Source organism: Bison bison, unplaced genomic scaffold (genome assembly GCF_000754665.1).
Source record: "Bison bison bison isolate TAMUID 2011002044 unplaced genomic scaffold, Bison_UMD1.0 scf7180017864036, whole genome shotgun sequence".
Classification (NCBI taxonomy): Eukaryota; Metazoa; Chordata; class Mammalia; order Artiodactyla; family Bovidae; genus Bison; species Bison bison.
Window position 1 is genome coordinate 649,437 of NW_011494608.1, and position 18,225 is coordinate 667,661.

Here is an 18,225-nt window from a genome sequence, read left to right on the forward strand (position 1 = left end):
ATGCTAGCTACAACTTTATTTGACTTCCCAGCTGGCTCAGTGGTAAAAAAAAAAATCTGCCTGCCAATGCAGGAGACTTGGGTTAAACCCCTAGGTCAGGAAGATCCTCTAGAGAAGGAAATGGAAACCCACTCAGTATTCTTGTCTGGGAAATCCCATACACAGAGAAGCCTGGAAGGCTACAATCCATGGGCTCACAAAAGAGTTGTCAGGATTCTTTTAGTTTAGCAACTAAACAGCAACTGTATATCTATATCTATCCTTATTTTTTGGCCACACCCTGTGCAACATGCAGGATTGTAGTCCCCTGGCCTGGAATCAAACTGTGCCCCCTGTAATGGAAGTGGCGAGTCTTAACCACTAAACTGCCAGGGAAGTTCTGATACTGTTAGTATTTTTATATGCTGTTATGACAAGTCTTGGAGAATTAATAAAATCAAGGCAGACTCTTTGATCTCTAGAAACTCATAATTTAACAGAGAGAAAAAACATAAGTAACTTCCAATGCTGCATATCAGTGGAACACTTGACATATTTACAAGATACTTAGAGTAGAAGAAAAAGTCCCGGGAATGGCAGAGGAAGGACTCTTGGGAGGGTTTCTGAGGGAAGTGACATCTGTGTTGAGTTTTGAAAGATGATATGAGCTCATCAGGTGCATAAACTGATTTCACTTTGCAAGTGCAAACAAAGGGAATAGTGAACAAAGTCAGACAGCACCGAATGTTTTGCTAGACTGCCAAACAGGAGTTTCGGGTGGTAGGAAGTAGGTGGATGAGGGAGGAGCCTGGAGAGGCAGGTGAGGGAGGCAGCAGACAGAACGTGTGAACACTTGGAGGCCGTGTTTTTTTGTTTTTGTTTTTTTCGCTAGAAAATCAGATAAATGCATTTATCCCGCAGATAGTATCCACTTATAATGGATATTTAGACTTGAAAAAACAAACATTTATTTTGACTTTCCTTCTGTATTGTGTCCTTTCTAGATGGACAGTCTACTGATATACTGGTTAAGGATACTGTTGAACATTTCAGGTCGGCAGTCCCCCGGGTAGTGGTTCAGTTCAGTTCAGTTCAGTTGCTCAGTCGTGTCCGACTCTTTGCGACCCCATGAATCGCAGCACACCAGGCCTCCCTGTCCATCACCAACTCCTGGAGTTCACCCAGACTCACGTCCATCGAGTCGGTGATGCCATCTAGCCATCTCATCCTCTGTCGTCCCCTTCTCCTCCTGCCCCCAATCCCTCCCAGCATCAGGGTCTTTTCCAGTGAGTCAGCTCTTTGCATGAGGTGACCAAAGTACTGGAGTTTCAGCTTTAGCATCATTCCTTCCAAAGAAATCCCAGGGCTGATCTCCTTCAGAATGGACTGATTGGATCTCCTTGCAATCCAAGGGACTCAAGAGTCTTCTCCAACACCACAGTTCAAAAGCATCAATTCTTCGGCACTCAGCCTTCTTCACAGTCCAACTCTCACATCCATACATGACCACAGGAAAAACCATAGCCTTGACTAGATGGACCTTTGTTGGCAAAGTAATGTCTCTGCTTTTGAATATGCTATCTAGGTTGGTCATAACTTCCTTCCAAGGAGTAAGCGTCTTTAAATTTCATGGCTGCAGTCACCATCTGTAGTGATTTTGGAGCCCCCCAAAATAAAGTCTGACACTGTTTCCACTGTCTCCCCGTCTATTTCCCATGAAGTGATGGGACCGGATGCCATGATCTTCGTTTTCTGAATGCTGAGCTTTAAGCCAACTTTTTCACTCTCCACTTTCACTTTCATCAAGAGGCTTTTTAGTTCCTCTTCACTTTCTGCCATAAGGGTGGTGTCATCTGCTTATCTGAGGTTATTGGTATTTCTCCTGGCAATCTTGATTCCAGCTTGTGTTTCTTCCAGCCCAGCGTTTCTCATGATGTACTCTGCATATAAGTTAAATAAGCAGGGTGACAATATACAGCCTTGACGGACTCCTTTTCCTATTTGGAACCAGTCTGTTGTTCCATGTCCAGTTCTAACTGTTGCTTTCTGACCTGCATACTACCAGTTCTCAAAAAGATAATGCAAGGAGGGGAAGAGTTAAAGAGTGTGGGGATAGAAATAAGACTTCAGTGTCCAGCTTTCAACATGCCGAGTTTGGGATGCTTCAGGGAGGTATCTAGTGAGTCCTGAATATCTCAGCATGAGGCTTGGGTGAAGGTCTGACTGGAGATACTTCTGATAATCACTAGCATGTCAGTGGTATTTTAAGCCTTGGGGGGTCATGAGATCACCCTTGGAGAGTATATAGAATGTAAATAGCAAAGGTCAGGGACAGACCCCCAAGGGACTGCGGTCTTTAAGGGAAGAGTAGAAGAGAAACCAGAAGAGGAGCCAAAAGGAGCTGCAGGGTGTGTGGAGTCATGGAAACCAGGGGAGGGCCGTGTGGTCAGTACCTTCAAGGAAGATGGAGACTGTGCATATTCACTGGATTAGTCATGAAGGGCCCTTTGCAAATTTCGCTGGTGAAGAGGGAAGAAACTGCATAGTAGTGATTTGACAAAAATGGAAACTACAGACTTTCCGAAAAATCTTGGCTCTGAAGTCAAAGAGAGAATGAGATTGACAGCTAAAAAAAGAATTGTGGAACATTCGTTGGTAACCAAACATTTTTATGTCATGAATCACCCATAATAAAGTATTGGAATGGATCCTCCATAGGTACCAAATTTTGCATGTGTTTTCATGCAAGCGACTCCCTGAAACCCAGACCCCAAGTTAAGAAACCTAAGGTGATGGGTTGGTTTCATAGTAGAGAAATGTGGGTGTGTTTTCACGCAAAGCATGAAGTGTCAGTGTTGAGGGTAGGTGAGGCGTGTAGGAGAGGTGGGAGTGGGTGTGTAGGAGATGGGGGCACAGAGGGGAGAAATTGGAGGTGGGTGTCCAACTGGCTTCAAACAGCCACCCTTTCTCTTAGGAGAAACAACGAGGGAAAGATGGGAGGCTTCACAGAGAGCAGAAGCGGGGCAGGGAGTTAGAGCCGATGCCGATAATGGTCACTTTTTCTCTGGGAGGCAAGAGATCAGGCGTCTCGTGAGAGTGCAAGGGTCATGGCGATGCCTGGGCCTGAGGAGAACGGAGGAGACAGGACAGCAGCATGAGGCTGCATGGAGAGTGCAGTGGAGGCTGAAGACTCAACACCTGTAAAGGCGCCAGTCTGTCTGTGGGTATTTCTGTAGCTGTGCTCAGGTCGAGACAAGGTGCAGAGGAAGCAGGCCCATGGGATTAATCCAATGGAAGGGAAGAGGGTGGAGAGCACTGGTAGAAGGGAAGCTGAAATGCTGGACCAAGCAATGAGAGGTCTTGGTTTGTGAGAAGCCAGTGAAGATGGATAACCTGGAGGGGGTTAGAGAGTAGAAATCATAGTGAAATGAAAGAGCTGATTTTAATGGAATAAAGTATGAAAATTCCGGAAGAAGGGAGGGCTGTGGGATGTAGCAGCAGGTGGCACTTTGAATGAATGGCATTGGCATTGCAATGGAGCTCAGTGCCCTGGCAGAGTTTGGCTGTGGAGATGCTTGGCTGGGGTGAGTGCAGATACCATTTTCTGTGTTTGAAGAGGTCAAGAGACTGAGACTAGAATGTGAAATGGCCCATCTGCTTTACCCATAAATGATAAAGTCACTTTAGCAGTAGCTAGGGTGAAGATGGAAATTATCTTGGCAAAAATAATAGCTGGCAAAGAATTGGAAGAATGTGGGGGAATGACCAAACATCCCTAGTTGGGGATGAGAGAAATACTAGAAGGTTCCATAGCAGAAGACTATAACCCAAAATGAAGACAGGGAACTGTATAGAAGGAATCCTTGTTTCCAGGACACAGTGGATAGGGAAGGATGAGACAAGATCAGGGGTTTGCTGCGACAGCAGGGAGATGGTTTCAGAGAGCTGGGAGCCACAGGAGCCTGGTTCAGAAGTAGGGTAAGACCATGTTGATTTAGGCTTGGATTCTATCCTCGAATTGGAGGGCAGCTCATGCTTGCTAACTTTTCCTTCTACCAAATAGGAACCACCAAAAAACCCAGACGAAACGAATCTGTCATTTTGTAAAAGGACTTTAACATGCCAAGTTAGGAAGGAAGGGCAGTTATCAACATGTCATGCTGCTGCTGCTGCTAAGTTGCTTCAGTCGTGTCCGACTCTATGCGACCCCATAGACAGCAGCCCACCAGGCTCTGCCGTCCCTGGGATTCTCCAGGCAAGAACACTGGAGTAGGTTGCCATTAAAATTACAATATTTTACCTTCCAGATGGCATTCCCCAGATGACTCCTTATTCCTGGAAAAAGTACAGAAACTCCCTGTCAACTTTCCTGTTGAGTTTTTGGTTCCCAGAATGTAGACCCTCCACCCATCATGGTGCACAGTGACTGAACCCATGGCCCTTCTGTCTCTGCCTTCTAGACCAGTGGTGGCGAACCACAGCGTGCAGTCTGTACAGAACCTCTAATCTGAGAATGGATGTGTAACATACAGATAGTATGCAGCAGAGGACGAACATGGGCCAGCAGAGCTTAAAACATTCACTGTCTGGCTTCTGACAGAAAAGTCTTGCTGGCCCTGCTCTAGCCTGAATGTGTGCTGTCTTCTCCATCCTTCCTCCCAGTCCCCGAATCATCTGAGCGGGTCTTCTCTGGTCCTCCCAGGCCACATAACCTACACCTTACTGTGTGATAGGCTTGACCAGGAACGTAAAGAGGTGGCAGCAGTCCTGCTAGTACTGTTAATGCTCGTGTTTTGGCTGAAAATGCCTTGTTGTATTAATACAAGTGACAACATGTACACCCTCGTGCATTCAGCAACACAGCACAGCGGTAGAAGCTCTGGCTTTGGAGGCCAGCACACAGGGGTGAATCTTTAGTAGATATTACGGAGCACTCTCCTGTGCCAAGGAGTTTGCAGGCATCAATCCATTCAGCCCCCACCCTCCCCACGTGTCCAAGGCTCACTGACTTCTCGTGCCATGACACACATTGGGTGCAATGACATGCCACTGGGAAGACCAGGTGGAGCACTGGCCCAGCAGCCTCCACACCACCCACCTCGCCCAACCCCGAGAGACTGGAAGGATCAAGAGCAAACTCTGACCCTCAGCATATGGGAAGCCCTGACTCAGGTGACATCGAGTGGCCAGACTATTCCAGTTTACAGAGTGCAGTTTACCCTAAATCAGAGCTAGCAGTGGGCAGAGCTTGGGACTGGGGCAGGCAGAGTGTCCCCAGAGTGGTCCTGCCTTAAAACATACATGCAGTGGTGACCAGAACAGTCATGCACACAGCTGTGTGTAAATTAAGTGAAACGACACGTAGCACATCACAATGTGTCTGGCAAATAGGAACTGCTTAAGAAACATTAGCCATTGTAATATGACATGATAAGAATTATCACTAGGCTCAGCATTTCTGTGCAACAGGGAGCACAGCAAGCTCACTGTGAATCAAGGAATGGACGTTTTTGCTGAATATTCACTCACTGTATTAGTTCAGGCTATGTAACAAAATCAGAGAAGGCAATGGCACCTCACTCCAGTACTCTTGCCTGGAAAATCCCATGGATGGAGGAGCCTGGTGGGCTGCAATCCATGGGGTCGCTAAGAGTTGGACATGACTGAGTGATTTCACTTTTACTTTTCACTTCCATGCATTGGAGAAGGAAATGGCAACCCACTCCGGTGTTCTTGCCTGGAGAATCCCAGAGACAGAGGAGCCTGGTAGGAGGCCGTCTATGGGGTCGCTCAGAGTCGGACACGACTGAAGCGACTTAGCAGCAGCAGCAGCAGCATGTAACAAAATACCACTAACTGGGGGCTTAAACAATAGAAAATTAGTCTCTCCCAGTTCTGGAGGCTGGACGTCCAAGGTCAAGGTGCCTGCAGGGTGGGTCCCTTCTGATGGCCATGAGGGAAGAATCTATTCCAGAACCCTCTCCTTGGCTTGTTGATGGCAGTCTTCTCCCTATGTCTGCTTATCATTTTCCTTTACTGCCCACTTCTAGGACTTAATTTCCCCTTTTCATGAAGACCCCAGTCTCTTTGGATTAGGGACCAGGGCTTCCCTGGAGGCACTAGTGGTAAAGAACCCACCTGCCAGGGCAGGTAGATGTGAGAGACCTGGGTTTGATCCCTGGGTTTGGAAGAACCCCTGGAGGAGGGCATGGCAACCCACTGCAGTATTCTTGCCTTGAGAATCCCGTGGACAGAGGAGCCTGGTGGGCTACCATCCATAGGGTCACAAACAGTTGGACACGACTGAAGCGACTTAGCACAGCAAACACTGATGACCTTATTTTAACTAAATTACCTCTGTAAAAGCCCTGTCTTCAAATGGCGTCCCATTCAGAGGTGCGTGGGGTTAGGATGAATTTGAAGTGTGAATCTTGGAGTGGGGGTGGGACACAGTTCTACCACAGTACTCAGCGCCATCCCTCTGCTAAGCTCTGGAAGTGCAAAGTCAAAGATGAAAACATGCCTCCTGGGGAGCTGAAAAGTAGGTATTTAGGGGCTGAACAGAGGTAAATATGTCTCTGGATACTTTTATAGTGTTATAAATGTTAGAATGGGTCCAGTAGGGTCTGCTTTAAATGTCAGGCATTTCTCTTTGAAGATGTGCGAGATGGATAGTTAGCTCCCGTCCCATTTTCATCTCGCAGATGATTGCAAAATAACAAGGGGTGTCTTTTTTCTTTCTGTTATCAAAGGAACATCTAGGTTTTTTTTTGTTTTTTGTTTTTTTTTATGTGCTAATGAGGGTAAAAATAGCCCAACGTGATGTGGTTTTCACTTGAAAGACGGTGTCTGGTAAGAAATGAGGATGTCTGAGCAGTGGTCCTATCTTAAAATGATAGCACACGAGTATCTTCAGCTAGAGCTCGTGGCCATAAAACTGTGACAGCAGTGTCAACAAGCCTGTTACCTTCTGTTTATGCCAAGGTCACAGAGGATTGCTGATGCCTGAAATGGTTTTCCTGTCTGAAAGCCTTTTCCTGTCTGAAAGACTTCAAAACGTTGATGTTTTCCCCCAGCCAGCCAGCCTGGGCATGAAAACCAGCTCTAATATTTCCTCAAGCTTTTCCCATATCCAGCATTGATAAGTGTTGAGGAGCAGAAAGGAATTCTTGGTTCTTGATTGCAAGAAAAACAGTATGAATCCTGGCTTCTTTTCAGTGCTTTAGAGTTTCTAATTTTTTCCTCCATTCTTGGTGATTCTTAAGAAAATCCCATCAGTCTTTTCATCTAACAAATGGGTCTGTGATTATGTGAACGTTGGTGAGGTCAGGCATTCGCAACTGGCTTGACATTTCTGCACTTAGATCTGATTAAAAATCATTGAAAGGCTCCTTGCCCTCGTTTTGAGAGGTGAAGGCCAGAGCGACGCTTGCCCTTGCTAACGCAGTCAGCAAGGGCCAGACCTGCTCCCTCTGTCTCAACACAGGTCTCCAGTTATGTTGGCGTTTGTTTTGTTGTGGCTATTTTTAACACCTGAAATTACTCTATTTGAACCTTAACATCAAAATCAAACATTTCCTTCTTTAACTGACGTCTGTCTGGAAAGGGATAAAGGAAGGCAGGAAGACAGGAAAGCAAGAAAAGAGGAAGGAAGGGAGGGAGGAAGCGAAGGGAATGAAATACAGTTTTCCATATACTGGTGGAAATTTTCAAATGTATTTTAGTCTAGTGATTTAAGCTTAGTTGACATTAAAATGGAATAATGCTGCCTGGAAGGGAATGGAAGGGCCCTGGTATCACACCGAGGCCTGCCCTACCTAAAGTTGCAGGTCATGCTGCCCCCCTCCCCTCAGCCCCGCCGCACCTCAGCAACGGTGTGGTGTGCAGGAAGACATAATCAAATTACCCAGAAGTTTCAAAAAATTCCTTCTGCCTTCGCCTGATCCCTCCACGCCAGCCTTGTCCCAGGATCCCTGGCTTTCTGCCAGGGGGACTCTATCAACGCCTCCCCTCCCGCCTCTGGCCCTGGGACTCCTCAGTGAGGCCATTAGCACAGTGGACCCAGGCCACGTGCCCGGCACTGAAGCCTGCTGCCGAACACAGTGACATTCGGAAACAGCAGCATTTCGGGGTTTTATGAGCCCAGCACGTCCCCGAGTGAACCCATCGCTGGCCTCACCCTCTGTCCTGCTCTGTGCCCCCACGCTGCGTTCCTTCTTTCCTCATGGACGTTTTCCACTGCACGCTCTGTTGCCCAACCCAAAAATCCCATGGTCTTCATCACCTTCTCCCTTACCCCATCCTGTCAATTCTGCCTCCTCAGCCCCTCTGGGAACTGTCCTTTCCTTTCCACTCCAAATCTTTCTTTCTTGGCCACACTGGGCAGCTTGCAGTATCTTAGTTCCCCAACCAGGAGTTGAACCGGGGCCATGGCAGCGAAAGCACTGAGTCCTAAGCACTGGACCGCCAGCAAATTCCAATGACTATATTTTTTAAATAAGTGATGCTGGCAATGCGATGTGTAAAATACATTTTACACAAAGGAAAAAAACTAATCAACAAACCACAGAGGCTGCAATTCAGGGGAGACTATCTCTTTGGGTGAGTCTGAAAGCCACCGCCGCCTCATTCACCTGGTGAATAAACCAGAACCCTTGGAGTAAACAGTGTATGCTGAAGCTGAAGGAGCTGGACTCAAGCTCAAGCATCACTGCTTGTCGGCTAAGCTCTTTGAGTGTGTTTCTGGATCTGTTTGCTCGCCTGTAAGATGTGCACGTAATGGTGCCCACAGCGTGGTTTATCGTGAATATTAAGTGACAGTGGTATTGCTGAGACCTTGACAAATTAGTGAACTCTTATGAAATGCTACCAAGACTACCCAGCTTTCATGCTTCACTATGATTTTGCATTCACAAGGGACTTGCTGTCAGAGGTTTTCACGAGGTGCATATAGAACCCCAGATGTTGGAATCAGCATGGCAGCAATGACTCATCCAGGGGTCCTGTGGGCCAGGGGATGGGGGCAGGTGCCGGGTGGGGCAGAGAGCTGGATCCAGGCCCTGGGATGGCCACTGATGAGCTGGCTCTCACTCTGGCAGTGACAGTCACCCTTTAATTAGAGCTCTTTCCCCTAGACATCAACCTAAACGTGGAGGGCAGCCAAAGCTTCCATTTTAAGACCATAATTGGTAGGTTCAGTCCTGAAATCCCATCATAAGTTTCTCTGAAATTTCCCTGTACTCACCATCTAATAATATGTGCCTCAGATCAGCCGTGTTGCAAAAATGCCACTTGCACTGACCATGGAAATAGCAACACGTGGAGGATGCTTAAGAAAATGACATCCCTAGTTTCCTGCAGGGAAACCAGGTCCCAAGTTCAGAAATATGTGGTTCGAGATTCTGAGACTGGTCCCACGGCCCCTGGACGAGTGTGGGGGTCTCACCTTCCTCTTCCTGAATCCATGTGAGATCTGCTTGCATTATTTGGCCACTTTTTTTCTCTTTCTTCTTTTTCTTCCTTCCTTTCCTTTTTTTCCTCCTTTCTTTTTTTTTTAATTAAAAAAAAAAAGGGTAGTGGTACTTGATTGTTTTGCTACTCTATTTACCATTCTAATTTTAGTGACCCTCAGTACTGTGGTGGCAAAGACAGGTTTGACATAAAAGCAATAGGCTTCCTCATATAGCTAAGAGCATGGCGTTAACAAAGACAATAACCTTTTCCTATCTGAGGATGGTCTTCTGGAGAGGATGCTCACCCTGTGGGAGGCTCAGAGGGATGCGAAGGAGCACTGACTTGGAGCCAAGAGGCTCTGTCTCAGGCATTGTCACCATCCAGCTGGCATTGAGCCAGTGATGCCATCCAACCATCTCATCCTCATCAACTACATGTACATATATAAGCCCTCCCTCTTGAGCCTCCCTCCCTCCCCTCTAGGTCATCACAGAGCACCGAGATGAGCTCCCTGTGCTGTACAGCAGCTTCCCACTAGCTGTCTATTTCACACATGGTCGGGTGTATATGTCAGGGCTACTTTGTCATACAGAGTGAAGTAAGTCAGAAAGAGAAAAACAAATGTTGCATGTTCATGTGTCTATGTGGAATCTAGGAAAATGGTACTGTTGAACCTATTTGCAGGGCAGGAATAGAGACGCAGATGTAGAGAATGGACTTCTGGGTACAGCAGGGGGAGGGGAGGATGGGGCGAATTGTCTTCATCTTTTAAAGAGGTCTTGGCTGGGGTTTTCCAGGAAAGACTCCAAGATAGAGTTGCACACAGAAAGTTTAGTGCACAGTGCTCTTGGGAGCAACACATGTAAGGCAGAATTGGGCTGGGGGTGAGGCAGAATGTGGATGCAAACCAAATCCTGGCCCCATGGACGCCTCAGTGAGCTGTGAAGCTGAGTTGGCCCCTGGGGGTTGTCCCATCTTGGGGCCAGAGAACGGGAACTTTGGAGATCCACCTGGACTAGTTTGGGGATGAAGGGAGGGAGGTGGCTGGCCTAGTCCTAGGTAATTCCTAGGAAGGGACTCGGCCAGCAGCCCCAACCACTTGGGGAAATGAGAGCTTTCCCCAGCTTCCCAGCACTTGGGGAAATGAGCGCCTTGGCCCTGAAGGCAGCCTACACAGTGCGTCACAGAGCGCCATATGACCAGTTCTGTGTGTGTGCTCAGCCATGTCCCACTCTTTGTGATCCCTTGGGCCCTGTCAGGCTCCTTTGTCCACACGTTTCTGCAGGCAAGAATACTTCAGTGGGCAGCCATTCCCATTGCCAGGGCATCTTCCCGGCCCAGGCATCAAACCCTACTCTCTTGCATCTCCTGCACTGGCAGGCAGATTCTTCCCCACTGTGCCACGAGCCTGGTATTATCATGGTTGCTGGCATTATTCTGATTTTTGCATTATAACAACCGTGTGTGTGTGTTGGTCACTCATTCGTGTCTTACTCTTTGTGACCCCATGGACTGTAGCTCTCCAGGCTCCTCTGTCCATGGGATTCTCCGTGAAAGTATACTGGAGGGTGTTGCCATTGCCTTCTCCAGGGACTCTTCCCTACCCAGGGATCAAACCCGGGTTTCCTGCATTGGCAGGTGGATTCCTTACCATCTGAGCCACCAGCGAAGCCCATAACAACTGTACTGTGATGTTTTTCTTACCCTTTCACATTCTCCCCCATTCTCCTGTAAGCTGCTCAGTAGAAATGCCCATGCTTTTGTTGGTTCGTTTGTTTTGATTTTTAACCTCTGTATTCCCAGGCTTGAGCACATAGAAATTTGGAGTTTGGCTCATAGAAATCATTGAAAAAATTGTTGTAGAATGGAGAGATGGATAAAAGAGTGGGTCACACGAGAATGGAGACCCCCGGAGGAAGCCCTGGGGCGCCCTTTGGGTACATCATGTGACGCCCCACTGACAGTCCCCTTCTTTCCTTTCCAGTCACTCTGGACTCGTGGCAGTCCCTGACCCTCTCTTCAGTGATTGTTGATCCATCCATCAGGAACTTTGACGTTGCCCACATCAGCACCGCTGCCGTGGGGAACTTCTCTGCAGCCCGAGACCGCTGCTTGTGGGGTAAGGGGAATGTTCACCCTCTAGATAGGGGGTGAATTGGGATGAGGGTCCTCTCACACAAGTGCTGCTGAAGATTCTGACCTCAGAAACACATAGGAGACCCCAAGATCACCTGGGGTGCCTGGCCAGAAGGATGTCACCTGGGGGAGGAACTCTGGCTGGGCTCTCCTCTGTAGTCTCCTCATCCTCCTGCAGAGTTGACCCATGGCCAAGGTCTCCAAGAGGCTAAGCCAGCCAGAAAATGAGCAACTCTGAGCCAGGTCACAGGAAGGATCTAGGAGGTTAGTCTGAGGTGGAGGAGATGGGTGGAGGCTGTGATGGCTGTCCTCAGATGGCAGGTGGGTGGTCATGACAGTGAAGAAAGATATTGTTCTGGCCAAGTTCACGGGGCAAAGTGAAGACTAGTGTTGTGGTTGTTCAGTTGCTCAGTCGTGTCTGACTCTGTGACCTCATGAGCTGCAGCACGCCAGGCTTCCCTGACCTTCACTATCTCTCGGACTTTGCTCAAACTCATGTCCACTGAGTGGATGATGCCATCCAACCATCTCGCCCTCTGTCTCCCCCTTCTCCTCCTGCCCTCAGCATTTTTCAGTGCTATACAGAGAACTTTCTAATAGGCAAAGCTGTCCACAGATGCCTAGTTCCTTTAGAGGGTTTGGGTCACTGGTATGTAAACAAAAGCTAGGTGACAACCTGATAGGAAGGTTCTACAAAGACTTGACTTTATGAAAGAGATCAAGATTAGATAACATTTGTGAGAGTTGAAAGTCGCTCAGTTGTGTCTGATTCTTTGTGACCCCATGGACCTTACAGTTCATGGAATTCTCCAGGCCAGAATACTGGAGTGGATAGCCTTTCCCTTCTCCAGGGGATCTTCTCAACCCAGGGATCAAACCCAGTTCTTCATTGCAGGCAGATTCTTTACCAGCTGAGCTAGAAGGGAAGACCATTCATGCTTCTGCAATTTTGAGATTCCATGGATCTCCTCCTCTACAAGGCTGGAAAACAACATGCACAAATTACAGACAAGGCTGCCATGTGCAGTTGTATAGGTTGTACACTGTACAACTCTGGGTGGTACCACAACGCAGAGATTAGGCTATGAATAAGGGCTTTAGGCAATGCACAGCTTGCTCAATTGAATGAAACGTCATTATTTTCATGGCTGTTCTTAGGACTAAATATCCTAATGCCATGAATCATTTAAACTGTCTAGGACAGAACCTGGTTTACATGGGAAAGGACATAACCCTTGATGGAACATGGTGAGTGTGATGAGGCAGGAGGCAGAGGGAGATGAGGCTGAAGAGGAAGGCGTGGGCTAGAGCATGAACAGCCTTGTCTTGTATGACTTAATTCTGAGGCCAGTGGGGAGCCATGTTAAAGCCATGCTTTAAACAGAAAAATGACAAGAGCACATTTGTGGATAAATAACCAAAGAAAACCCCGATTGTTGTGTGGAAAATAGTTTGATGGGAGAGTTGAGTCCCCCCCCACCACCAGTGTTTTATTCCAAGATTCTAGCCCTGTGCCAGGTGCTAAAATGAAGGAGTGAGTTTTTGTGTGTATGTATGCCTGCGTAAGTGGGTAGATGAATGGATGATGCATAAGTGGGTGTATAGATTCATGAAGGGTGATTGGATGAAGGATGTCTAGCTGGCTTATGCTTTGAGAAACTGTGACTTTGGGCTGACCCTGAAGGAAAGTGAGGAGACTGCAGAGAAGTCCTCACCCATGTCTTCTCTCTCAGATGAATTCCTTCCTGCCAGGCACCTCAGGTTGTCTTGGGACAAATGGAAGAGTGGGTGGATGGATGATACACAGATTCATGGATGTATAATTACATGAATGGATGAATGGATGATGCTTGGATAGATGAAAGGGTGCATGCATGGATTCATGGATGTATGGTTAGATGGCAGGATGAATGGATGTATGGATGGATTCATGGATCACAACTGGATGGATGGATCAGTGGATGCATGGATTTATGAATGTATGGTTGGATGGTAAGATAGATGGTTGGACAGATGAATGGATGAACTGATGGGTTCACGGATGTCATGACTGGATGGATGGATCAATGGACGCATGGATTCATGAATGTATTTTTGAATACTTGACTGAGATGATCTCTCAGGCTCAATCCCCACCCTTCTTCTCCTCTGCAGAGTGTTCCCGTCACCAGGACTGCCTTGTCACCACTCTGCAGACCCAACCTGGGGCTGTGAGGTGTATGTTCTATGCTGATACCCAGAGCTGCACACACAGCCTGCAGGCCCAGAACTGCCAACTTCTGCTCCACGAGGAGGCCACCTACATCTATCGGAAGCCAAGTGAGTGCCAGCCTGTGTCTTTGCAGACATTCCCAAGGGCCTGGGTATGGCTGGGAGGGACTGTCGGAGAAAGTGGTGACTCATGGGCGGCGGCTTTTGAGGTTCTTAAGGAAAAGTCAGTCAAAGTCATCTTAGGCTATGTGGCACTTACACGGGATGAACTGAAGGAAGACAAAAAAGCCTACTTCTGACCTAGAACTTCTCTGCACTGTCTGTATTCATGACTTCTTTTGAGTTATAGAAGCCATTTTGGCCTTTGAGTTTCTGCATAAAATAATTCATTAGGCCACTTTTTAGTACTGTTTCAGAGTTTATAAAGTTGTTTCACATACCTTATCTTGTTGGATCCTCATGTTATCCTGTGAGATATCAAGATAAAGGATTGATCCCTTTCTTAGAGGCCAGGAGACTCTGGTCCAGAGAAGTTAGGTTACTTCTCTGATTTCATACGACTAGTGATGACGGAACAGGGACTTGGAGCCAGGTCTTGTATCTCTAGGGGCAGTCCTCTCCCACAAAACTGCAGTGCCTAGCGACCATATCACCATCACCAAAGAGTGTGGTTGCTCTGGCTGGGTTCAGTTTAGAAACATCCAGTAATGTGTTATCATGTGTCAGCCCTTGTGTTGGGTGCTGGGGATGCAGGGGTGAAGCAGGCAAGGAACAAGCAGCATATAATTACAGCCTAAAGTGAAATGATATGAGCTATAGAACAGGAAACATGGGAGCCAAGGCCCTAGGGGACACCCCCTCCCGACTAGACATGCTTACGGGATGGAATGAATAACTTTTTAGAAATGTTGGCTGAGTCTGCCATCTTATCTTCAAGAGCAGATGTTAATGATCTCTCTCTGTAAAGAGTCAGATAATAAATATTTTAGGCTTCACAGCTACAAGTCTCTGTTACAGCTACTGAACTCTGCTGTTGAAGCAGAAAAGTGGCCACAGACAATAATAGATCGATGGGCACAGCTGTGTACCAATAAAACTTTATTTATAAGACCCGGTAACAGTGAAATTTGGCCTCACCTTGTCCTTGAGTATTAATGGTCCTTTAGGGCTATCTGGATCCAGGGGTGTCCTCTCTCCCCCTTTCCTCCACCTCAGTGTTTAGATCAGGAGAAGGTCCCCAGGCTTAGGAGTGCTTTGATTCCTATAAACTAAGGTCTTGGGCCCTTAATCTTAAGGCTTGCCTTCTATTCAGTTCAGTTCAGTCACTCAGTCGTGTCCGATTTTTGTGACCCCATGGAGTGCAGCATGCCAGGCTTCCCTGTCCTTCACCAACTCCTGGAGCTTGCTTAAACTCATGTCCATCAAGTCGGTGATGCCATCCAACCATCTCATCCTCTGTCATCCCTTTATCCTCCTGCCTTCAATCTTTCCCAGCATCAGGGTCTTTTCCAATGAGTCAGTTCTTTGCATCAGGTGGCCAAAGTATTGGAGCTTCAGCTTCAGCATCAGCCCTTCCAATGAATATTCAGGATTGATTTCCTTTAGGAGGGACTGGTTTGATCTCTTTGCAGTCCAAGGGACTCTCAGGATGCTTATATCATTTGGTCAAGTTAAATAGATTTCATCCATAGTGTAGCCAATCTGCATGGTAGTCCTGCTGAGAAATGCCTTCACTTTGAGGTATGAGTTCTGTAAAACAAATTAGACTGCTTCTCTCTGAATTCTGTGTGTCTCAAATTCAGCATGAAATGCTCACTCTCCAGCAGAAGACACATGCCCACGTGTATCTACATAGACATTTGTTTATTTGCACCTAAAGTACATATAGAGCTACAAATAATTTTCTTAATCCAAATAGTCACAGAACCTAAATATATGGGTATTCTAGAAAGAATCTCCACTTCTGCAAAAGATTTCAAAAGGGAGAAATGCACAGCAGATATTTTTCCCATGTTGGATCTCATTCCATCTGGGATACATTGGGCAGCCTCTGGAGGGAGGCTTAAATACCAGTGTCCGTGGGAAAGCAGGCTTGCATTCCCTCAAAATTCTTTAGCTTTTATATTTTCTGTCTCTGCTCCCTGCTTGAGATGATGCCACGTTCATGAAATGTGGCTGTTTCCTGCAGAGCAAAAGAGCTGACCTTGGGAGTTTTCACTGCCTTAGCATCCACGGTCGGTCCTGAATGCTAGCCAGAGAGCCTGTGATTTGCAATTGAAACAGGAAATTTTGTGAGAAGGAAGGAACTGTGGGGGTGAGAGCAGGCATGATTTGCGATCGAGGCCAGATTATAAAGCAGCACGTATTTCTTTCCATCCCAAGTTTCCATTTTGGGTTATAACTCACACGCCAGTGTGTGAACAACCAAGTTTTCACTCACTCTTTCCTTCTGCTCTCTCTACCTTTTGACCTTCCTTTTTCTTTCTTTCTTTCACCCCTCCACTCCTTCCCTCCTTCCTTCTATCTTTCCCTCCTTCCTTTCTTCCTTCCCTCTCCCCATTCATTCATTCACGTGTTGGTCTCCGGTCATGCACCAGGCACTGAGCTTGGGACATTACAGGCATCGTGGTATTTCTTACTGACATCTTTGTGTTGTAGGGACGGCTACTGTTCCTTTCTCGGCGATGGGAAAATCGAGGGTCAAAAGAACTATGAGGTTTTTCTAAAGCAGCTGGTCCCTCACACAAACACAGGTCCGTTCATTGCTTCCTCCTCACCACGTGGACCCTCAGTGGCCTGGAGGTCATGAATGCATATCACACCAGGGGGTCTCAGCCCCGACGCCTGACACTGACACCTGGGACTGGATGACCTGTTGTCTCTATCATAGGTTGTTTAATAGCATCTCTGGCCTCCATCCTATGAGATATTAGGAGCTCAGACCTCTCCTCAATCCTGTGACAACCCCAGAATATCTCCAGACATTGTCAGATGTTTCCTGGGGTCAAAACCACCTCCAGTTGAGCCACTGCATAGTACCAAACTCTTGAGGAATGGATAAACTTCCGCCTGTCTGTCTGCCTCCTCTCCCACATTTACGTTCATCATAAATGTGTATTTTAAACAGACAGAGCTGCAGACCAAGCTGCAAAGCTTTCCCTCTCCATCGGCCCACAGTGAATTGGAGCAAAGAAAACACATCTGTTGGAAATAAATAAGAGAGACTGCACACACACGTGTGCGCACACACACATACACACACACAGAATCTCTTCACCAGTGTTGGTTTCCTCTCGGTGAGGCCCTAAGACCTGTGGGAACCAGACACAGGCCTGTCTTAAGCCCCTGAAAATGGCATTTGGCACTGAGCCTGAGCTGGTACTCATCTCACACGCTAGTAAAGTAATGCTCAAAATTCCAAGCCAGGTTTCAACAGTGTGTGAACTGTGAACTTCCAGATGTTCAAGTTGGATTTAGAAAAGGCAGAGGAACCAGAAATCAAATTACCAACATCTGTTAGATCATTGAAAAAGCAAGAGAGTTCCAGAAAAACATCTACTTCCACTTAATCCAAAGCCTTTCACTATGTGGATCACAACAAACTCTGGAAAATTCTTGAAGAGATGGGAATACCAGACCACCTGACTTGCCTCTTGAGAATTCTGTATGCAGGTCAGGAAGCAACAGTTAGAACTGGACATGGAATAACAGACTGGTTCCAAATTGGGAAAGGAGTACATCAAGACTGTATATTGTCACCCTGCTTATTTAACTTATATGCAGAAAACAGCACGAGAAACTCTGGGCTGGATGAAGCAAAAGCTGGAATCAAGATTGTCAGGAGAAATATCAATAATCTCAGATATGCAGATGACACCACCCTTATGGCAGAAAGCACAGAAGAACTAAAGAGCTTCTTGATGAAAGTGAAAGAGGAGAGTGGAAAAGTTGGCTTAAAACTCAACATTCAGAAAACTAAGATCATGGCATCTGGTCCCATCACTTCATGGCAAATAGATGGGGAAATAGTGGAAACAGTTACAGACTTTATTTTTTTGGGCTCCAAAATCACTGCAGATGGTGACTGCAGCCATGAAATTAAAAGACGCTTGCTCCTTGGAAGGAAAGTTATGACCAACCTATACAGCATATTAAAAAGCAGAGACATTACTTTGCCAACAAAGGCCCGTCTAGTCAAAGCTATGGTTTTTCCAGTGGTCATGTATGGATGTGAGAGTTGGACTATAAAGAAAGCTGAGGGTTGAAGAATTAATGCTTTTGAACTATGGTGTTACAGAAGACTCTTGAGAGTCCCTTGGACTGCAAGGAGATCCAACCAGTCCATCCTAAAGGAAATCAGTCCCGAATATTCATTGGAAGGACTGATGTTGAAGCTGAAACTTCAATACTTTGGCCACCTGATTTGAAGAACTGACTCATCTGAAA

General features: G+C 46.8%; 1 protein-coding gene across 1 annotated transcript in view; it reads left to right on the plus strand.

The window, feature by feature from the left end:
* TG (thyroglobulin) overlaps positions 1–18,225 on the plus strand; it is a 237,536-nt gene that overhangs the window by 102,330 nt on the left and 116,981 nt on the right. Inside the window, exons 38-39 of the mRNA XM_010834775.1 lie at positions 11,417–11,551; positions 13,723–13,887. Of these exons, the coding sequence (XP_010833077.1) occupies positions 11,417–11,551; positions 13,723–13,887 (300 nt within the window). The remainder of the gene's footprint in view (positions 1–11,416; positions 11,552–13,722; positions 13,888–18,225) is intronic.